This window comes from Zalophus californianus, chromosome 13, assembly GCF_009762305.2.
Source record: "Zalophus californianus isolate mZalCal1 chromosome 13, mZalCal1.pri.v2, whole genome shotgun sequence".
Taxonomy (NCBI): Eukaryota; Metazoa; Chordata; class Mammalia; order Carnivora; family Otariidae; genus Zalophus; species Zalophus californianus.
Genome location: NC_045607.1, coordinates 76,246,830 through 76,270,746, shown reverse-complemented (window position 1 = coordinate 76,270,746; position 23,917 = coordinate 76,246,830). Strand labels below are relative to the sequence as shown.

Below are 23,917 nucleotides of genomic sequence, written 5' to 3'. Positions count from 1 at the left end.
ATCTTGTAGTTCAGCTCTGTGTAGCTAATGGCCTCAAACAGGACTACAGAAAAAGATATCATCATATACAGTTTATACTTACAATCTCCCAACTCAATGTTGGTGGTTGAAAATGAAGTACATAGCATTACACAGAATATTGCATATTATATTTAGGTTATATATACACACAAGTATATTTGTTTAAATAATGAGTGAAGAATTTTTACCATACTCAAAACTTCACTGTGAATGCAAGCCTTCCAAGTAGTACAAATTCATCAGTTCTTTTGGTGTTATTTTCATTTTTTTAATCATAGAAAGCCCAAAGTACAAGATATAGCATAGAGTCAAAGGGAGCAAGGAAGATCTTCTGTTTCCTTATCATAACTCCAGTATTTCCTATCTCTACCTTGGAGCTACATTTTATGGTATAAATGTGAAATGAAAGAATAAAAGTTCTGTCTGAAAATTCACAGTTCTTAGTCATGGAGTAATATAGGGAGTGTTCAATCTGTAGTATTTATGCCAGGATACAAGTAATTTAAGCATGTAAGACCTTGTCAACCTCACCAGTGGCTACTATAAAACATGTGCAATACTCACAGAGCAATAAAGTAAGTGGAAACATAATTCACATGAGAGATCAAAGATATCACCATTCTGGATTTTTTTTTTTTGCAAGTGACTGACTCAAGAAGGTGTTTCTTCCACATTCAAATGGTTTGGTCGTGGCCTACCAAGGGTAGAACCATGGGTGATATTCACAAGATTAGCAATGCATATGGCAGGAGCACTGACCAATCAGAACAGAGGCGATTCCACTCTAGTGGCTGGAATGGAGCCAAGGAAGCTAACTGCAGTGTGAGGCATTACTTAGTAAGGTAAAATCTAGAGTATTCTAGAGGTGAGGCCCTGATGGAGAGGTTGATAGCCTCAGGGGGAGAGGGCACTCTGGCTAATGGCTATTTACCAATTAGCATAAGAATTTATCAGTGTTGGGGCGCCTGGGTGGCTCAGTCGTTGAGTGTCTGTCTTTGGCTCAAGTCATGATCCTGGGGTCCTGGGATCAAGCCCCACATCGGGCTCCCTGCTCCGCAGGAAGCCTGCTTCTCCCTCTCCCACTCCCCCCTGCTTGTGTTCCCTCTCTGTGTCTCTCTGTCAAATAAATAAAATCTTAAAAAAAAAAAAAGAATACATCAGTGTTTAACACCTAGTACATGCACGGTCATGCTCACCAGCTGATTACCAGCACTGGTTACAGCTCTTTCTCAAGCACAGAACCAAGATCCTGTAGCACTAGAGGGAAAACATTTCTTTATTTAAGTCACGATTCCCGGCCCTGTCATTTATATCACCATCCAAGGCTCAGAATCATAAAGGCCTCATCTTTATCCCAAAGGAAACAAAGTCAGTGCCCAGATGAAACCATAGCCTGACTTCCAGTTTGTTTGTTTGTTTGTTTTGAGAGAGAGAGAGAGAGAGAGAGAGCGAGCGAGCACTCACACAAGTGAGCTCACATGAGGAGGGAGGAGGAGCAGAGGGAGAATATTAAGCAGCCTCCATGCTCAGCGCAGAGACTGACTTGGGGCTTGTTCTCATGACCCTGAGATCGTGACCTGAGCCCAAATCAAAAGTCAGATGCTTAACTGACTGAGCCACCAAGGAATCCCCACTACTTCCTGCTCTGTGTCACAGCAAAGTCCTCTCTCTGAATACCTAAGATGAAGACAATAAATCTCGTCCCCAATTTCAAGCCTGTTATCTACATTTATATAAACCTATCAGTCTGCAGGTCTGAAAAGAGAACTGTTGATTCCCTGTCCCTCGTACAACCTGGTTGCTGCTAAACCTGTTTTTTCCTCACTCTCACCCATCTATATAAATGGCACCCTTACTGACCCAGTCACTCAAGCCAAAACCCAGGAATCACTTTGATTCTGTCTTTGCATCCCCCTGGGCCATCTACCAATACATTCAATCAAGTCTACCTTCAACACATATACAAAGTCCAACCAACTCAATCAAACTCCGTAATTCCCATGCTAGTCCAAGTCACCATGACAGGACACCTAGACTATACCATAGCATCTTGATTGGTCTTCCTGCTTCCACTCTGATTAAACAGTCTATTCTTTGTCCAACAGTCACAGGTTTTCTTCATAAAAACAATCAAATCAAATCACCTCCCTCTGGCAACCTTTGTTCTCCCTTGCCTTCCACTGCACTTGTAATGAAATCTGAACTCCTACTTCCCCAACCATGCCTTCTGTCACCTCCTCTCACTCAACTCAACACAATGCCTTTGGCTCTTTCTCAAAACCACAGAGCTCACTTCCACCTCAGGCGGTCTTCCAGGTTAAATCGCTGTGTCATGCCTGGTACACTGTTTCCTAGGTCTTCACATAGCTTGTCCCTTCTCTCAACCCTACCCCCCTTCAATAGTCACCTCCTCAGAGAAGCCTTCCTATTAAAACTAGATCCACCAATCCCCGCGGTCTTCAGTCTCTACTCTCCAACCCCTTGCTCCCCTTTATTTTTCTTCACAGTACTTAGCTAACCTAAAATCATCCACACATCTATGTATTGTTGCACTTCAGCCTAAGCACCATGAAGGCAGAGGCTATGCATTATTCTCTTCTGAATCCCACATGTCCAGGACCTGGCCCACAGTAAGCTCTTGGAGATTTGTAGAAGGGTTTTTTTTTTCTTTTTTTTAACTCACTAGAGCATGTTCACTTGTTGAAATTCCTTCTTTGATATGCACACATTATTTTGACATTACATTGCCTTTCTGATTCTTTAATTCTTACCTTAAAGTGCATTCTCCATGCTACTTAAGCAGAGAAGAAACATGTAATCTCATGGTAAATCATCTAAGGGATAGAGATACTTCTCATGATAGATTTCTAGAATTTCAGAGCTGACATTTTAGAGATCACCCATCACCATGGTCTCATTTTATGGTAGCTCTCAAGAGTTCAGAGCTGTGTAATCCAATCCAGTAGCTACTAACCAAATGGGGCCAATGAACACTTAAAATGTGGGTCATCTGAATTGAGATGTGCTTGAATGTAAAATATACATCAAATTTCATAGATTTAATATGAGAAAATAGATTTCATTTCTAAATAGTATTGATTACATGTTGAGTAATTATACTGACATTGGGTTAAATAGAATACATTATTAAAATCAATTTTGCCAGTTCTTTTATTATTTTTTTAATGTGACTACTTCAAAGTTTTAAACTGCATGTGTGGCTCACTCTTCCAGGTAACATTCTATTTCCATTGGATAGCACTGGTTCAGTGAGATTAAAGGACTAACCCAAAGACACACTGCACTGCAATGGAAGACACAGGACCACACACACACCAGACCACTGCCTCCATTCAGACTTATTTCCAATTCCCAACCCAGTCATGGATGCTCTACGGTAAGTTCTTTCCCAGGGGCAGTAGGAAAGAGTGGTAAGAGTAAGGAATTCCGGGACACCTGGGTGGCTCATTTGGTTAAGCAGCTGCCTTTGGTTCAGGTCATGATCCCGGGGTCCTGGGATCAAGACTGACATTGGGCTCCCTGCTCAGTGGGAAGTCTGCTTCTCCCTCTGCCTGCTACTCGCCTTGCTTGTGTGCTCTCTTTCTCTGATAAATAAATAAATAAAATCTTAAAAAAAAAAAGGAATCAAAACTCAAAAAAAAAAAAAAAAAAAAAAGAGTAAGGAATTCCTAGAACCAAACTGCCTGGGTCAATCAAATCCCAGCCCCACACTGAGTGACTCTGGACAGCTCATTTCATCTTTCTTTACCTCAGTTTCCACATCAGTATTATGGAAAAAAGTTTATCGCATATCTAACTTGCAAAGATGAAATCAACTAATAGATATGTAACACTGACTATATGCCAGATATGATTCTAAGGGGTTTTTAAGTTTACTGCTGTTATTATTAAAATGTTCTTCTACTCTAAAATAAATTGAAGGCTGGAAGGCTTCTGGCTAATGACAAATAGTGTTAGTTTAGGAATCATTTTTACATCAAAGGAGATTTCTAACAACAGAAGTTCTGGTCAGATTACCAGTGCAATACATTTCTATCCCTGACAAACCTGTTCTAATACCCTGAGATTATTGCTTATATGAAGTCTCATGTTACATGAAAATTTAAATACAGAGAACAAAGGAATACGAAGAACTTTCTGCCACTTACCACCAAGGCAAACAGCAACCAGATATTTTCTGTTGTACTGGAGGCACGCAACACACACACACACACACACACACACACACACACACACACACACACACACACACAGTGTCTATCCTAAGTGATCAAGGTAACTAACACTTTCTCTATGATTGAACAGTTATCATGGCAACTCAGACCTAGAAGAATTTATAGACTGCTCAATCCAGCCTTCTCGTTTTATGGATGAGGAGCCTCTATGATTTTGTGACTTGCCCAAGGTCACACTACAAATGAAAAACCAAACTGGGATTCATACCAAAGATTTTTGGCAACTCATCTACAAGGCTTTGACAACATCCAGCTTTTTTGGGTACTTGAAAGTTTAAAAGTATTAAGGGGGAAAGCAATTCATTAAACAGGCAATGCAGCAAGTCTAATAAGGAATGTTTAGAATTCTGGAAAAAACACAAATTAGAAATATTTCTAAATGGGCGCCTGGGTGGCTCAGTTGGTTAAGCGACTGCCTTCGGCTCAGGTCATGATCCTGGAGTCCCGGGATCGAGTCCTGCATCGGGCTCCCTGCTTGGCAGGGAGTCTGCTTCTCCCTCTGACCCTCTTCCTTCTCGTGCTTTCTATCTCTCGTTCTCTCTCTCTCTCAAATAAATAAAAATCTTTAAAAAAAAAAAAGAAATATTTCTAATTATAGCTCGAGGAGATATAAGATACTGAGTTTTCATAATCACAATAGACACAAAACCCTTTGTTTTGGCCAACACGGTTCTCCTTAAAGAGGAAGAGGACTTCAGACAGAAATTCAGATGCTCAAGATGAACACTTTAAACAAATGAATATACTTTTCCTGGGTAATAACTTTTCTGGCCATTTTCCGGTTTGTACCAAGATACAACTCTATTGGAGACAGAAGTGGTTTAATTCTAACAGCAAATTCAAATTGCCTTGTCAGTGCTAATTGATTTCAAATTAGCTGGGGGTGGTGATGGTGTATGTGCATGTGTAACTCCACACACCCACACACATGGGATAAATTTGTTCCACTGGGGCCATCCCGCATTGATAGCGGTTACCTTTACTGTCCAGTCTTATCCTGAAGAGCTTATATCAAGTAAACCAGAGCTTCCCCCTCATTTTCTCCACCTGTCCATCCCCTAATGCTGACACAAATGATTAGGCAAGGAAGAAAAATTCACTCATTACCTTAACTGAATGGTCATTTGAAAATGGTCAGCGAAAGTTCAAGCGGTTTTCTCATGCATGAGCTACCTATAGATAGTCCACAATTCCACAGCGACAAAGAGAAGATATTAAAAGGAGGGACTCAATCAACTTTTAGACATTTTAGAAGCAGCAGCATTTAACCCAAGTACTTGCTGCGAAGGTTTGCAGCTGGGGTGGAGTTTTTGGTAGTTCATGATTTGTGATTAAGACTTTGTATTTAATTCACTCCATTTCATCTTGTTTCTTCTTTATGTATTTATTTTTGAGAGTGAGCGAGCATGAGCATGAGCAGGGGAGGGATGGGGTGGGGGAGTGGAGGGAGACGGAGAATCCTAAGCAGGCTCCAGGCCCAGGGCGGCGCCCAATTCAGGGCTCCATCTCATGATCCTAGGATCATGACCTAAGCCGAAAATAAGAGTCAGGCCCTTAACCCAGCGGGCTACCCACGTGCCCCTCATCTTGCTTTTAAAAAATCATTCTTAAATGGCCTAATGTTTCCATAGAAAGGGAAAAAATTGTGTAAACAGTATTAGACTGATGCGTTCAAACTCAGCATATCCAAAAGCAGAATACAGACAAGCATTAAGAAATGACCTCATCTGTCTCATCTCCTGAGTCTGATCTGAATTGTTCCTCTTTAAAGTTCAGGGACAGTGAAAGAAATGATAGTCTCAAGACAGAAGAGCTTAAAAAGTATAGAATCTCTTTAACACAAATTACGTAGAGAAGAAAATAGTCGCCACTGCAGGTGGGAGGGCATACAGAATCCAGTGAGTTAAAATTAGGTAAGATTTTTTTTTTAATAGTAAAAAACGGAATAAAGGAATAAGTGATGCTTTGGTTTACAAATAAATAAAATAGTCTTTAGTGGGGTGTCCATGTGCCCAGGTAAAATTTCTATTATGACAGAAGGAGGAAGAACAGATACTCCAGAGAGTGCTAGCAGTCTCTGCTACAAACATGGCACTCTTCAAGTTGTTAAAAATTCAACACGGTAAATTTTAAATATCTAATTGGTTGTATTAACTGATTCATGAATTGAACAGCATCACAGCTGGTAAATAAAAGGGAGCTCCAAAGGGCTACATAAAAGGTTTTTAAAGGCAGAAAGGAAGTGGGGAAAAAGGAAGTGGGGAAAAAGGAAATTATTAGCCAAGAATCTGTTGTTTTAGGCAAGGTTGCCCTCTTACGAGGAATGGAAGGGGTCTATTAGTGAATTTCTTAGTGCTGACCAGGAAATTCCCGTGTTAACCAACATGGACTGGATAAAGGTTACATTTCTAGGGGGAGTGAAACTGCAATTAAGTTAGGTATTAAGTCTTGATTTACTAACTTAAGGCCTTAACCTAAGTGACATCAGTTTGGGCCGGTGGTTTTCTTTTTAACAAAGTAAAAATAGTTTTAATATTGCAAGTATTTACTTCTGTGCCTAAATCTGAAAGCTTAGAAAACAAATAAGACACATGCAATCAATCATTGGTTCCAGAACATCAGCCCACAATCCAATGTCAGTATGTAATGAAGTTCATTAGTCTTAAAGTAAAAGTTTAAAAAGGACAAATAGTCAGATATTTATTCAATTTAAAATGCTATATTCTATTAAGAATAAGCCTTTGAGGGGTGCGTGGGTGGCTCAGTGGTTAATCATCTGCCTTCAGCTCAGATCATGGTCCCAGGGTCCTGGGATCGAGCCCCACATCGGGCTCCCTGCTCCGCGGGAAGCCTGCTTCTCCCTCTCCCACTCCCCCTGCTTGTGTTCCCTCTCTCGCTGTGTGTCTCTCTCTCTGTCAAATAAATAATCTTAAAAAAAAAAAAAAGAATAAACCTTTGACACATCTTGAGATTAAAATATCGCTTCTTTTATGTGATGTGTTGATACTATGTGGCAATATATTTGTTTATTCAGCAAATGTTTCTGGAACACCCAGGCACTGTACAAAATGCTAAGGAGTCACTGGTTCCAATAGTCCCTACACTCAGCAAGTGGAGAGACTAGAAGGAAAGACAGTAAATACACCGTCAGAAAGAGTTTCAAACCAGGAGGAGCACTATTTTAAAAAAAGCAACGTAGAGGAGGTCCCGAAGATGGCAGAGGAGGAGAATCCTGAGCTTACCTCATCCCACAGACTACACCGAAATCACAGGTCCACAGGTGGAGCTAACTCTGACAACAGCCTGAAGACTGGCAGACCAGACCTTCCTCAGTTAATGGGAGAGAGGCAGCCACACTGAAAAGGGTAGGAGGGGCAGAGACCCCACGGAGAACCAAACCTCTGGGAAGACTAATTACAAATGGGAGGGAATGCTACAAGTAGGGAGAAGTCAGAGGATCAGGCCCACTCCAGGCACAGGGGACCCACACTGGGAAGACGAGTCCCCGTAACATTTGGCTTTGAAAAATCAGTGTGTGAGCTTTTAAAAATCAGTGGGGCTTAGCTTCAGGTACTTTTAAAAGTCAGTAGGTTTAGCTCCAGGAGAGCCAGAGGGCAATAAGAAACTGGGTTCCTGCCCTTAAAGAACCAGCCTAACAAATAACCCTGCTGGGACACAGCATAGAAGGAGCAGTTTGAAAAGAGCCTGGGGTATATATTCACTAAGCTCAGAACTGTGCCCTAGAGGGGCAGGGATCTTCAGAAGACTTCTCTAAAAACCTATGTGAGGTTGGGAACCATTTCTCTTCCCTCCCCAAGCCTACATAGCTAGACACCTGCAGGAACCAGTGCAAACACTCTCCACCTATCTTGCCAGGACTGTGTGCCTGGCCCTGCATTCCTCTGCAGACTTGCCCATCCAACCTGCCCCACTTGGCAGACATTCCTCCAAAGCAGCTCCTGCCCCCACACACCCAGCCAGCAGCCCTAGAAGGGACTAGCACCACTCCAGAGAGCCTACTGCCCTCAAGAGAGGGGGAGATAACACACACAGCAGCACAGCCACAGTTCCAGCAGCCCAGCCTTTTAGTTGGCAGCACAGGAAGTGCCCTGTCTGGTGCTACTCTGGCCCAGGAGAGTATCTGGTGTCATGGCCACACTACCACCAAGGAAAGCCTGGGGAGGAGGGGGAGCACACACAAAATGCCCTACCATTCAGTGTGCACACAACTACAACAGACAGACTGAGTGGAGACAGGTAGCCTGAATGCTGACACCCCCCCCCCCCCACCTATGAGCCTCAAGTCACCTCAGACAGGATCCTCAACAGTACAGGGACCCAAACTGCCCAGTGTACACAGAGTAGGTGAAGCAGGTCATTGCTGCTGACTGGACTGAAGGCAAATACCGCTCAGCCACAATGCTAGGGCACATACAACCCACACAGCTGACACCCCTGGTGCCCCTGGTTCTGGTGACCAAGGAACACTGTGCTACAGGGCACCACAGGCCCTCTTTATCATAAGGCCACTACTTTCAAGATCAGGAGATGTTCCTGACCTTCCTAACACATAGAAACACAGAGACACAAAATGGGGAGACAGAGGAATATGTCCTGAATGAAAGAACAGAAGAATCCTAGCTAAAAAGCTAAATTAAACAGAGATAAGCAATATGCCTGATCAAAAAAAAAAATTCAAAATCATGTTTATAAAGATACTCACTGGACCTAAGAGCAGAGGATCTCAGTGAGGTCTTCAACACAAAGTTTAACAATATAAGTACCAGTCAGAGACAAACTCAGTAACTGAAGTTTAAAAACACACCAGAGAGAATCAAGAGCACATTACAGGATACAGAAGAATGGATCAGCGATCTGGAAGACAGAGTAATGGAAAGCAACCAAGCTGAACAGCCAAAAAAAAAAAAAAAAGAGTAAGTTAAGGCAACTCAGCAACATCAGGAAGCATGGTAATATTTGCATTATAAGGATTCCAGAAGGAGAGAGAGAGAAGATGGCAGAAAACTTATTTGAAGAAATAATAGCTGAAAACATCCATAGTTTTAGAGAATAGACATTCAGACCCAGGAAGCACAGAAAGCCCCTAAGAAACTTAACACAAGGAGATGCACACCAACACACATAACTAAAATTGCAAAAAGTAATGATAAAGGGAATCTGAAAAGCAGCAAAACAGTTACATACATGGGAAACCCCTTAAGGCTCTCAGCTGATTTATCAGCAGAAACTTTCAATGTACCATGCTACTCCCTTCTGGCCTAAAAATTGCTGAAAGAAAGAAAAAAAGAAAGAAAGAAAGAAAGAAAGAAAATGCAACCACGAATACTCCACCTGGCAAGGCTATCATTCAGAATAGAAGGGGAGGTAAAGAGTTTCCCAGCCAAACAAAAGTTAAAAGAAATCATCACCACTAAACCAAACTTACAAGAAATTTTAAAGGGAACCCTTTAAGTGGAGAGAAAAGGCCATAAATGGAAGTAGGAAAATTATGAAAAATACGCAAACACATAATAAAGGTAGTAGATTAATCACTTATAAAACCAGTATGGCATTTAAAATACAGAGCACTAAAAAAATCATATCTACAAAAATCAGTCAAGGGAATTCACAAAATAAGGATGTAAAATAGGACAAACATATAAGATTGGGGGGACAGAGTAAAGATTTCAGTGCTTTTAGAATGGGTTTAAATTTAAGTGACCATCAACTTAAGATAGACTGCTGTATGTGAAGATGTTTTATATGAACCTAATGGTAACCACAAGTCAAAAATCTGTAATAGATACACACACAAGAAGAGAAAGGAATCCAAACCTAACACTAAAGGTAGCCATCAAACCGCAAAGAGAGCAAAAGAAAAAAGGAATAGAACTGCAAAAACCACCACAAAACAAGTAACAAAATAGCAATAAGTACATGTCTATCAATAATGAATTTGAATGTAAATAGACTAAATGCTCTAATCAAAACATACAGGGTGACTGAATGGATTAAAAAAAAAAATCAAGATTCATTTATATGCTGCCTATAGGAAACTCCCTTGAGACCTAAAGACGTGCAGATTCAAAGTGAAGAGATGGAAAAACATTCACCACGCAAATGAAAACAAGAAAGCTGGGGTAGCAATACTTGTATCAGACAAAATAGACTTTAAAACAAAGACTGTAGCAAGAAGCAGAGAAGGAGACTACATAATGATAAAATTGTTATATCCTCTTGTTGGGTTGTTCCCTTTAAGTATCTATGCACCCAACATGGGAGCACCTAAATACATAAAGCAACTATTAACAGACATAAAGGAAGCAATCAACAGGAATACACTAATAGTAGGAGACTTTAATACCCAACTTACGTCAATGGATAGATCATCCAGACAGAAAAATCAACAAGGAAACAGTAGCTTTGAAAGACACATTAGACCAGGTGGACATAACAGATCTATACACAACACTCCCTCCAAAAATAACACAATACACATTCTTTTAAAGTGTACATGGCACATTCCCCAGGATAGATCATGTTAGGCCACAAGTCTCAACAAATTCAAGAAGAATTGAATCCTATCATGCATCTTTTCTGACCACAAAGGTATGAAACCAGAAGTCAATTTCAAGAAAAAGTCTGGAAAGAACGCAAGTACACGGAGGCTACATACCATGCTACTAAGCAATGAATGGGTCAACCAAGAAATCAAAGAGAAAATCAAAAAAGACACCAAGACTAATGAAAATGAAAACAACGATCCAAAATCTTTGGGATGTAGCAAAAGCAGTTCTAAGAGGGAAGTTTACAGCAATATCGGCCTACCTCAAGAAACAAGTCTCAAGTAAGAAATACAGAATGGGCTCTGGAAGAATATTCTGGAGGGAACTAATCTGGATCAGAGTCAGTGAAGGTTTCCAGGAGGAAGGGATATTTAAGAGGCATTCTGAACATAAGTAGCAGTTAGCTAGAAGACTATTAAGAGCTCATGCTGCAGATGGAGAGATGAGCATGTGCAGAGGCCTTAAGGAGGATGGCCCATTGAAGTTCCTAAAAGAAAGCCCTACAGGCAGGAGTGAGTGATCACAGGGAATAATGGCACAGAATGCAGCAGGGGACACATACAGTGTCTCACACGCCATGCACAGATTTTAGATTTACACCCAATGAGAACACATAGATTTTGAGCAGGGAAACAACAATCCAATTTCTGTTTTCACAAGGTCACTCTGGCTGCAGTGTGGAGACTAGACTCAGGGTGAGGGAGAGGTTGGTGAATTCAAGTAAGAGATGGTGCAAAGAGAATTCCAAGAAATAGGCACAGTAGACATTTGGCCTCTTGGAGAAGATTTTGATGAGGTGTTGGCTCTGGGAGACCGGAGCAGGACTGTGATTAAGAACCAGGGCTCTGGAGTCAGACTACCCAGATCCAAACCCTGGCTCTGCCCCTGGTGAACCTTGCTTTAGGGCCTGAGTTTCCCCATCTGTAAAATGGAAAGGATAATATTAATGGTGATATTAATATTAATGGTGAGGAATAAATGAGATCATTCAAGTGCCTGGGAGGAGGACTGGATGTATAAATGTTAGCTTTATTATTATAATTTCCATTTCTAGTGTTAGGTATAGCCAAAAATCAAGGAAGACACCCAAGATTCTGTCCTGAGCATCTGAGTGGTCAGTGGTACCATTTACTGAGACACAGATAGGTAGAATTGGATGAATCAGGGAGAGAAGAAGGGAAGACCTTTCAATTTTGTTCAAGGAGTTCCATTTTTGATAAGTGAAGAAAAGAATTAACTCTGTCTAATGGCGCTTTTTAGATGAATATGCTACAATATTTTTAACATTCTTACTTGGCAAGTTTTTTAAGTGGATAGTCCTGTTTTGTTAACTCTCTCGAATTTTTTTTCTTAAACTCAAAATCTTAAAATCTTAAGCCGTGGATTTAAATAACACCAATTACAAAGATTTATATCAACAAATGCAATATATTTATATGTGGAGCCCATCATGCCTTGCCACTTCCAACATCCCCACTTAGGGCAATATAAGATGATTCTGTTAGCTGCGCAGAAAGAGGTCACTTTCCTGTGAAATTTGCTCAGGCTAGGATATGCCTCCTAACACAGCAAACTAGGTCTTAAGCTTCAGAGGATTTAAGTCCTTGTAATGACTGATTCTCTTTTCAGAGCTTCGAAATTTCTTATTCATAAAATTAAGTGTGAGAGCAGCCTCTAAAATCATGAGGCCTATATAAAATCCTTTATTTTTATATAGGCAGATCTACACATATTTAGAAAAGTTATATTAACACTATGATGAGTTACAATTTTTCAAATTATTTCAGAATAAAGCAATAGAGAAGAAAAACAATTTCTCAACTATAGTTCCAGTTACAGATCGAAATCTTATGTACAGTTACTAGGAAAAACCCTTATGGAACTACAAGGAATCTATTTTACCAATATAATTTTATTTTTTTAATTTTTTTATTATGTTCAGTTAGCCAACATACAGTACATCATTAGTTTTTGATGTAGTGTTCAATGATTCATGGGTTGCATGTCACACCCAGTGCTCATCACAACACGTGCCCTCCTTAGTCATTTTATTCCAGGACCTGGGCTCAATTTTCATAATTTGACACTGCCATTCTAAGCATTAACAGTCAACATGAGTAGGTGGCTAAGATATTGGACATGTTAAAAAAAAATAAAAAGTTCTGGAATTTTCTACTTTGCTTTTCAAGATCCAACCCATGCCAGTCTTCCTTTCATGAATGTTCCTAAAGTACCTCAAACAATAGAGACCTCCAGCTACTATAAGGAATTCTTCTTACTACCCATCTGCTAGTTCATGAAGAGAAAGAGACAAGCATTATTTATACAACCAATATTTAAGCTGAGGTCTGCGCTCAGCACTGGGGCAGGGGAGGGGACAGGCAGTTGGTCAGTGTGAACAAAATGCTCATGGAGTTCAAGGTCTCATGTAAAACTCTTCCCAGACTGAATATTTTGCCTGGATGCCTCCACCATCACTCAGTCACTAGATCTCCCACAACATTTCATGGCTCTTTTATTCTTAACGCTCTTTATATCTAACAGTCCCACTAATCCAGAAAACCACCTTTTTCATGTTCTACTTGAAACAGAACCAGGTGGGATGATGGCAATACACAGGTTTCTCTTTTAATCTCAGCACTGGTTTCGTGAATTCAATTCTATATGAGTAACTGGAGTACTTTTGCTTTTAGATTTGTACTATCTGATAAAGAAAAGAAAAATCAATAGCCTTTAAATCCTTGATTCCAAGACTTACTGGCGCACAAATTAACATTTTTAAAGTTGAGATGCCTTTGCACTGATGTGTTCATTTATTATGGTGTTTGCTTTCCTGAAAAGCTATTTTCAAATCAACGGTATGTCTTATAATCAATGTTACCTTAGAAACTAAGAAATCCAACAAAAGGACTCAGACTGACTTGATGGGGACCAAAAAAAAAAAAAAAAAAAAAGGAGTTGGCAACGAAGACTGGACTCCAAGCCTTGGCTTACTGCCATTTAGTTACTAGTCACTGAGCCCTGTGACATCTGCTGTGTCTCTTCACACTTCTGGACCTTTTTTTCCTCCATTCATAAAATGCAAGTTTGCACTTCTGTTTCTCAAACTCTGTGGTAAGAGATGAGCTTAAGTTTTTCCAGTCAGTTGCAGACATGCATTTATGAAATACAACACTATGTAGATTAAACAAGGATTCTGGACATGATTTATCACCTTCATTTATTTGATACTGCTTAGTAATACAATTAGCTTGTATTTCCCAATTACATAGTCGCTGGGCACCAGAAACAAAAATTCAGGGAATGAGTCACGCAGAATGAAGGTGTTTGTTGTTCGTGGCAGATTCAAGAGAGCAGTAGGATGGTTAATCCATCTGTGGGTCATTGACAAGGAACCAACAATCCAGAAGACACCTTTCAGGCAAAATAATAAAAGATAAATGTTCTCTTCTCCTATTATTCATTTTTAGTAAGTACAAAATATGAGAACTCATCAGTTAAATTTTTTAAAACAACCAGGAACAGTACCCTTTGGTTGGAAATACCAATGTTCCATGTGATTTTTCAAAGAGAAAACAGATACATAGCAGCTCTTACTAGAATATGCTTCCTCTGTACCACTTAGTCCATGATAAAAAGTAACTACTTTTAGTTATTAGATCTAAGGCCACTGCAGTTTAAAGGAACATCACTTTTTAAGTAGTACATCAAAGTATAAGGGTGCATACAAATGCAAACACTTGTTTTTATAAGGACTCTTAATTGAGGTAAACGTACACGTGTGCTTGCTCTTTGCCCACCCACCTGGCACATGGGGACAATCGCTAAATAACCATACAAATTACCTAGCTCAGACTCTGACCAGCCTTCATCAAGTTGATGAGAGAGCGACTTATTCCACTTCAAGAAAGAAATCATGCCGTAGGGGTGCCTGGGTGGCTCAGTCGTTAGGTGTCTGCATTCAGCTCGCTCAGGTCGTGATCGCAGGATCGGCCCGGCGACGCATCGCGCTCCCTGCTCAGCGAGAAGCCTGCTTCTCCCTCTCCCATTCCCCCTGCTTGTGTTCCCTCTCTTGCTCTGTCTCTCTCTGTCAAATAAATAAATAAAATCTTAAAAACAAACAGAAATCATGCCCTAGGCAGGTCAGTCTCAGGGGCCTCCTGGAGATTTGCTGAAAAGTTAAGGGTATCTGCCTTAGAGCCTAGAGGTATAGACAATCAGAAGCTGGCCAGTTCTGGGTGCCAGACAAATGCTATTAGAGAGGTTCTCACACCTGAGCATGCATCAGGACCATCTGGAGGGCTTATTCACATACAGATTGCTGGCCCCACTCCTGAACTTGATCCAGAGAGCCATGATACAGACTGAGAGTTTGCATTTCTAGCAAGTTTACAGGAGATGCCGATGCTCCTGGGAGCAGACTTTGAGAACCACTGGTAGAAGATATTCGAGGACAGCATTGGAAAGGTATCAGGGGTCACCTGATCCAAACCTTTCATTTTCCTGGTGAGGACACTGGGGTTGAGAGAAGAATGTCTTATTCATGGTTATATATCCAATACTCAGAGCCTTCTCCCCGCCCCCCCCCCCCCAAAAAAAACCCTCAAGTTTCCCAAGTCTTAATATGCTGCTTATTTCATGGTTTTAAGTTGTGGCCACATATCAGGACCCTTCAGCAGAGCCTTCACGCTGTTGACCCTCCTATCCACGTGCCCTTCTGAGAACATGTTAGTTCTATCAGTGACCTCAAAATGGTAGGCAAGTGACCTTAGCCCAGACAGGGTGTTGGCAGCCCAATGGGACCTACTTGCCTAGATTTTAAACCCAGAGAACAAGTCCCTACCATCATGCCATGCTGCCTGTCCCCCAGCTCCCTGGCACCTGAGCGCAAACAGATGGCCTGAGGTTTCACAAAGTGACACATAATATAGGAGACGGTCACAGATGATTTGCAGCACTGCTGTGGAAGTAAGTGTCCAGTGCAGCGTCAACTGCTGTGGGGGTGGAGGAGTCCCTGGCTGTGCCCTTGGCAGTGTGGACTGATACCAGTGTCAAAACTCCCTTGGATCATGCCCTTTTGGCTGAGTCTGCTCTCCAATTCCCAATGGTTCTGTGAACTTCCTGCTTCTCCTCCAATAAATTATTTCTCTGCGTAAATGGTTTGCAACCAAGAACCCTGGCTGATATGACAACGGGGCAAGAAAGGCCCAGAGAGCTCTCAAGCTTGGAAGGGAATGGAGCCAACCCATGCTGATGGCTGGGCCCTGTAGAAGGCCCCAGAAATGCCCTGGTACTAGCACTTTCCCAGGCTTTATCATTCAATTCTTTCCCTTTCATGAGACGTCCTGGTGAGTCCCCTTTATGGCTGAATATTAACCTTTGTCTTTGGTAAGTTAGTATCTTTGCTACACTGACTCTCTAAAAACCCCTCTCTTTGCCTTATTAATCTAGCTACCCTCCTCCCTGCAACTCCACACACGGGGGTTCTTACAAGAAGACTTTTTAAATTCAGGTATCACCAGAAAAGAAAAAGGGGTTTTATAAACCACAAGGCATCTTTAAGGGGGGGAAACCTTTGAAGGTTTTTTTTTTTTTTTTGCATTGTTTTTGTCTAACTCTACTGTCCGATTTTCCCCTCATCTGCTCACAGCATTACAACCTCAAGACTTTCATCCTTGATCTCCATGCCTCGAGGAATGTGGTTCCTTCAGGTACATTGATACTGGTGAGTGATTTGAATTGGGTATTTGCTCTTTGTTTCAAGTGCCCTAAACATCTTAAAAGGTGCCATTTGCCACTAAAAGTAACCACGGCCTTGTGGAGAATGGCTTATTCCCCAACTGGGAAGGGCAGTCAGCTGGAGCTCCAGGCTCATTGTTATGCCAGAGAGTAACAAAGGTTCAAAAAAAAAAAAAAAGGGCGGGAGGGCCATGTTGCCCTGCTGCAAGCAGCAGCCGGAAAGGGGTCTCATTGCACAAACTGAGTACAACATGAGCATCCAAACAATTAAGTACAGGGATGAATAAAAACCAATGAGGGATTCACGAATATGTACGAATAATAGGGGCAAAAGGAAGGCTCTTAAAATAACATGTCCAGCGCCAAATAGTAAAGGTGGAGAGTGCGGGATTTAGGAAAATCATTCTGTAGCCATCATGGTATGCATTCGATCAGGAATCATTAATGGATACTGTATCTAGAGGGGTATCTTGGTGAGGAGCAGGATATTTGCCGGGCCTTAAAAACTGTCTCCTCACAAAACCGTTAGACAGTAGAGACAATGTGCAGCATCTTGAACAAGTGGCTGAATTGAACATCACCAATGAGGGGCAGATGGACACGGTGTGCCTCCAGAGAGGATCTTCGGAGGACGCAGCATCGTGTATCCAGAGTTCCATATGGGATATAAATTATGCCTCAATATACTTTATTTGAAAATGTACAAAGGGTAAAAGTCCATGGTTTGAAAAAGCTCTGTATTAAAGACAAAAGGAATAGCTTCTTGAGCTGTCTTGAGGGACTGCTGTGTCATGGAAAAAAAACACACTACCTAGTAAGGTTGGTTTACTCCAGCCAGAATGGACAGAAGCCACAGATTTAAAAAAAAAAAAAAAAATCAGTCCCCCATTCTGAAGCACATTATGGTACCAAAAAATGAAGCATTTTTACATTAACATCTATTTTGTAGTGAACACAATATTCACATAAAGGGCTAAAACATAAAAACTCAAATCTTGCCTCCAAGGACCCCTTCATATCATCCCAGAGCCTCAGACCACCACCTACTGTCCTCAAGTTTCTCTCAGTGGATGGGAAGAAGTTTGTGTGTCTCCTACACGAGCCCACACGTGGACGGCCATCAGCACCCTAACCTCCCCATTTCTTAAGGGCCTACTCAGATGAGCCCTCCAGAGGATTCCCCTTCATGCACTGCCTGTACCCCTTTTTATTCCCCAGGAAGCACTTATGACCATCTCCTCATAACAGTTACTTTTCATGAACAAACACCTCCAATTTAGCACTTCACTTACAAATGATCGGATACTGAGCAGTGCCTGGCACTTGGGAGAATGTCGGACTGAAGCAAGTGAAGAGTAAAGGAACATGGGTATACCTAACCATTTCACTCCTTTTCCTCTTCAGAGCCAGAAAATTGTCACTTTCTATGAAGAAAACCACCCTATTTTTTTTTTTAAGATCTTATTTATTTGACAGAGAAACAACGAGAGAGGGAATACAAGCAGGGGGAGAGGGAGAAGCAGACGCCCTGTTGAGCAGGGAGCCCGATGCAGGGCTCGATCCCAGGACCCTGGGATCATGACCTGAGCCGAAGGCAGACGTTTAACGACTGAGCCACCCAGGTGCCCTGCTAGGCTACTTTCTCTAATAGACTTCTAGCCTAGAACATAGTTAGTCTCCAGATGAGCTTTTGTTATAACCAATGCAATAAGATTTTAGGGGACTCAGATTTTCACCTATTTTGGTGTAAGTAGGGAGACTGAAAGTAGCTTACAGCTCAGAAAATACGGGAAACTGAAAGCAAAACATTACTGTTAAAGCACTACCAGGACATTTTAGACAACTACGCAACCTGCAACTGATCAAAATAAAAAGTAACACCTCATTGGTGGCTAAAAATGCCCAAAAATGGAGTGAAGATAGCGGACACTTCTCACTACCCAACACACCAAGAGAAGTTAGTCCGTGGCAAAAAAAAAAAAAAAAAAAATGTACAGCTAGGGTTTGAACCCAGGCAGTCTGGCCTCAGAGCTTACATTTTTAATCCCTATGCCAGCAAAGTTAAATACAATTCCCCAGTGTACATTCCTTCCAGACAGTTCCGACATGAGGTCTGCATCCAAAATTAAGCCATCAGGTTCTGGAAACACTTGATCTATTAACACTTCATTCACTAAGCCTCATTTAATATTAAAAATAAAAGATCCCATTTCTGCCCACCCCCCCCATTTAATTGCTTTTGTCCACTTCCTTCCTGCACTGAAGAGTACTCATCAGGGTTCTTTGCAGAACTACTTTCGGTCCTACTTTTATCTGAGGAACCGATAAGGAATGTCTTTCTCCTGAATTCAATCATCTTCTCTATTCCCATCTCCTTTAGCTGAAAGTATCACATTGACCTCTTGCAATTACTAACCCAAACCAGATAGCAGCTTTTCTCTTTCCCCGTGGACACTGACCTATGCTTTTATTAAGTGTAAACAGGATACTGCTCTACCGAATGCACTTCAGAAACCTCCTCAAATCATTTTGTTGCCAAAGCATGCTTCCTTGTGAAAGGGTTGGTGGCTTTTCGGGTCATTCCACACTCCACACAGGATCCTCAATTCCCATTCACAAAGTGGGATTTTCACCTGAGGCATCTGAGCAGTGGATTATCTAATTCACCCATTGTAGAGACTCAGGTGAATTCCGCACTCAAACTGAACGACGTGGGACAAAACAGGATACACTGCGTCCTGATTCCTTTATCTTTGAAGTCACTGCCTCCCCCTTTATCTTGGGGAGAAATGGAAGTGTGCCCTGCTGAGAGAAAGAAACCCAAAGTTCTTAAGTCTTTCCTTGGGGTTCCTGACAGATGTATGTGGCTTGGCAACTGTTTCTAGTGGTTTTTAAGTAACTAGCACGGTGCCAGTGTGCTAGTCACAGCTGGGCCCAATGAAAATGGGGATCTTGGGAGACGAGGCGGTGCCTGGAGGATGCAGGGAGAGGGTTGGGGCAAAGGCCCCGGGGAGGTAAAGAGATACTCTAGTCACCAGTATTAAGCCTGACCTCCAGGGCCAACAACTTATATTTCTCCCCTACTTAGAGTGTAAATGCAAGCATCTTACTCCAAAACAACAGGTGTGTTCACCAGCGTGGGAGGGCTCAGTGTACAACCGGCATTTGTCAAGTTTCTGGTGGATTCCAGACACCGTACTTCATACACAGGCACAAATCATCATACTTCACCATGAAAGAAGGGACAGACTTCCCTCGAAAAGACAAAAGTATGCCACCAAAGCCAGGCCCGCCCCTATCATTTGTGGGGCCTGGGGCAAGAGGACAAATGGAGGCCCACCGTAATTACTTTAAGGAGGTCATCAAGCCAGCCAAGTGTCACATAATCCTCCTCCCTTGACCAATGTAGCTTTCTAACAACCTGGAAGGCCAGGTACGATTTGGAGTTCTCAGACCCCTGGGGGCGGGGGGAGGTTCTGGGCCAGACACAGGTTGTTTCAACAACCCTGCCTGATGGACACAATCTCTTCCCGTCCCCACCCAGACTCCGGCTCTCCCCAGGAAGGCCTCAGGGGCACACCTGTAGACCTTCAGCCCGCATTTCCAAGCTCTTCCAACGGCCAAGCACAGCTGCCCTTCGGCCACTCCTCAGAGAGGAGGTCTGCTCCCCTCCCCACTCGCTGAGGCCGTGGAAGCAGGCTTGGGGGCCTTCCGGCAGGGAATCCCATGGGAGTCTGGGGGTGGGGGTGGGGGAGGGACAGCGTGTATTCTGGGTGGGCAGCCCACCCCACCTGCAGACACCTAGCCCAGTGGTGAGGAGCACAGCCTGGTGAAGGCCAGAAACCCCCACATACACCTTCTAAACCCTGGGGAAATGAACGCAAAAGGGCTCCTTTGCCCAGGCCTGAAGCCAATACTGACTAAAAGCTTTCTCCATTTTATCCTAACTAGATCAACTTTTCTTTCCTTGAAGCTTTCTGGGAGGGTGACTCCTTATATTCAAGATTAATAAACTGGTATAAGAGGATTCTTGTCTGGAAGGCATCAAAGAGTTGAAACGCTTCCGACTATCTGGGACGATCTAACAGCTAATATCCTGGTCTGGACGGAAAGGTAAATATTCCTCAAACAGCAAATGGATTGAACAGGCTTCTAGAAAGTCAGGAAAGGTGGGATCCTTGCCCTAGGGCATAAGTTGGGGAAACTTAACATTTTCGATTTTGCACAATTAAAAGCCACATGAGTAGCTAGTCAACGCAGCTGGGGCAGCCAAGTCCGAGCACTAGGAAGGAGCACACGCTGAGCGGAGCGAAGTAGGGGAGGTTTGGGCCTGCTCCAAACACAAAGGCCTGGCCAAAGGGGGTCACCAAAGGGAGGCGATTGGGGTCACAGTGGGGTGAGGGGCTAGGGCATGGACGTCAGCCCTAGCACTGACCAGGTATCTGCTTTGTCTTTTCTCAAAGCAAGTTCACCCATTTTCTGGACCTCCCTTTTTAATTCTCCAAGATGAGGAGGCTACTACCTTTCTACGTTATGGCCCAGCGATGCGGTCACAACCGAGCCCAGTCCACACTCGGTTGAGTAACCGTACTTCTTTAAAACTAGGAGCAAGGCGGCCAGAACTAGAGCTGCACCCAGAGATGTTCATCAGGCAGCTCCCCACCACCTACCCCAACATCCAAGGCGGGGCTCTGAAGAAGCTGGGGGCAGAAGGATGGGGTGAGGGAGGTTTTAGGGAGAGGGGGCAAACAAAGACATTGATCCAATGCTACATCTCAGCCTGTTTTTGGGTGGGGAAGGCGTGCCTTCCGGCAGTCACCCAACTGGAGGGTGCAGAGGACAGGTGCGTAAGGCCCCCAAGCTGCCGGCCTCCGAGCCCCCCCGTCCCCGAAAGGAAGGAGCCGCGCTACACCCCGCGGGCTCCAGGCCTGGAGAGGATCAGAGCGAGGAAAGCGGCGGGGGGCGCGGAAAACTCCGGACGGGCAGCGTTCGTGGAGGCGCAGGTACTCACCCAGCAGCAGCAGTTTGAACTCGCGGCGCGCGTCCTTCTTGTCCCGCCGAAGCTGCCGCTCGATCTCGGCGCTGATGCGCTGCGACTCCTTCTCCTCCGCCGACAAGCAGCAGCAGCCGGCCATGGTGCTCGCTGCACCCGACGGCGCGACGCGGTCCCGGGCCCTCCGCCGATCTGCCACAGGCACCCGCGTTCGGAAAGAAAAAGACAAGGCCGCCTTGACTTTTGTAGAGTAAGAAACTTGGCCGCCTGAGGCTCAGTCCCGTCCTCGAAGATGGATTCGAAGGCGGGGGCGAATTCAGAGCCCTAGGAAGAGTCCAGTGCCCTGCAGATCCTTCGGCTCATCAGTCCCACAGTCGGTCCTGGGGAGGAGGAGGGCCAGCCGAGAGGATGGGAGCGCTGCCGGCACCCGGAAGATGCGCACGCCCCTTAGCAGAGGAGCCAGACACCCAGTCGCTGGGCTCAGACCGCGCGTAAAAAGTTGGGGGCGTCGGTGCCCGGGCGGGGGGGCGGGGAAAGAGCGGGACCTCCCGGTCCTGGTGGTGTCCCAGGCAGGCGGCAGGCACGGCGTTGGTTGGAGGCAGAGGGCCTAGCTTGTCCTTGCCTGGGAAGTTCCGAAAGTGACCGCAGATTAAGACAGAGCGTAAGGGTTCCAGCTGGCGCTAATGGCTCTAAGTGGCAGAAGGAGGCGGAGCGTCTCGGACCTGTAACCCTGGCGTCTGCCCCGGTTGGCCTTCGGGGCGCGCCAAACTGAGGGTGCCTGGGAACAAAAGGGACCAGCAAGGAGCTGGGCGCGGATCCCGGGGGCCTGGAGCTCCTGGGAGCAGCGCCCCCCCCCCCCGCCCCCACGTGCCTCCCTGGCTGTGAAGTCCTTGCACCCGAAGGGCCGCCTGCCGAGGTGGCGGTGACCAGCGCGCTCTGGCCGCCGGGCCCTGCTTCCTGCCCAAATAGGGTTCAGACAGGTGAGTGAGTTTCGCCAGCTTCAGCTTCAAGGACTCCCAGCTGCAGGAAGAGTGCAACGGAGCCCAGCGTCCGCCGCGGGACGCCTAGCACCAGGGGCAACGTGGAGCTCTCCACCCCCACCGAAGTTGAAGGCTTGCACACCAGCCACACGAACACACACCCTGGGTTTTCTGGACGGGCTCCTTCCTCTTCCCGGGCGCCTCAGCCCAGCCCAGCTCAGGTTCGGCCTAAGAGCTTGGCCAGCTGGGCAGCCTGCCTGCAAGGTGCGGCTGGACCTGACCCCGCGGGCAGATGCCACGGGGTTCCATTAAACAGGTGAACGCCAGAGCGGAGAGTGCATATCCTCCCGGCCCCTTCCTCCGGCACCTGGTGAGGAAGGCTGGGGATGGCGGAAATGGAAAACGGCTGGCTACTTTGCATTTTATGAGGGGAAAGACTCCTGCTCTGTAGAAAAGGCTGACACGTTTGCCCAGCACCTGACGGCCGCTGCCTTGCGGAGGTGTGTCCGCACCGCTGCCTTGACCCCGCCCCTGGAACGTCGGGGGCCTGTTTGAGCTGCGTAATAAAAACTTAAAAAATTAAAAAGCACCTCTTTATGCTCAAATGCTACCATAGAATGCATATTACAACATCTGATTTTTGTCTTGAGTGGAGATGGGTTTTGAATCAGAGCGCCGAGGGCCCACGGGAAAAGCAGAAAGAGGAAGGTGGAGGGAGAGGACCCCGTCGTCCACAGCAATGAATGTTTTTGCCTTCTCTTCAAGTTACTGTGTGCCGCGTAGACACTTCATGGCGTTAGGCAATTAGCTAATGCCTCCTCTCTTACGAGCAGGCGTTAAGTGCCTTTCATAGGAGTGGCATATATTTCATCAGTTCAAACTGAGGAGCATGAGTGGAAAGAGTGGTATTTGTCATTATATAAGAAACTTGGCATTGTGATGGTCTCTAGCTTCAGGGTCTTATTAGTTATTTTACGGTTTAGAGAATGGGAACGAATCAGGCATTAAAAATGAATGTGCTTACATTCTTAAATGCTCTCTTCTTAACTCGCAGGCAAAAATTAACAGTAATAGTGACCCCTACAGGGAACTTTCTGGACATTTCTCATCTGATCCGTGGCCATGTAATCACACTTTTCTTCCTTGGCTCTTATAGATAAATTTACAATTTGAGAATAAGACCTTTTAAGAAGCCAAGAGCATCATCATTATTAATATTTTTAAATGATTACAATCATTTGTATTTTAAATGATTTAAATGATGAAATGATTTAAATGATGTAAATGGGCAAATTTGAACTCCAAGTTAGCTGGAATGACTGACCTGTTAGGTCCAATGTTGCTAGGATTCCAAAAAAGATG

At 44.0% G+C, this 23,917-nt stretch overlaps 1 protein-coding gene across 1 annotated transcript in view; it reads right to left on the bottom strand.

Annotated features, from left to right (window-relative positions):
• GNA14 (G protein subunit alpha 14) overlaps positions 1 to 23,507 on the bottom strand; it is a 182,203-nt gene extending 158,696 nt beyond the window's left edge. Inside the window, exon 1 of the mRNA XM_027616830.2 lies at positions 21,594 to 23,507. Coding sequence (XP_027472631.1) covers positions 21,594 to 21,717 — 124 coding nt within the window. The 5' untranslated portion in view covers positions 21,718 to 23,507. The remainder of the gene's footprint in view (positions 1 to 21,593) is intronic.
• Positions 23,508 to 23,917: the final 410 nt, after the last annotated feature.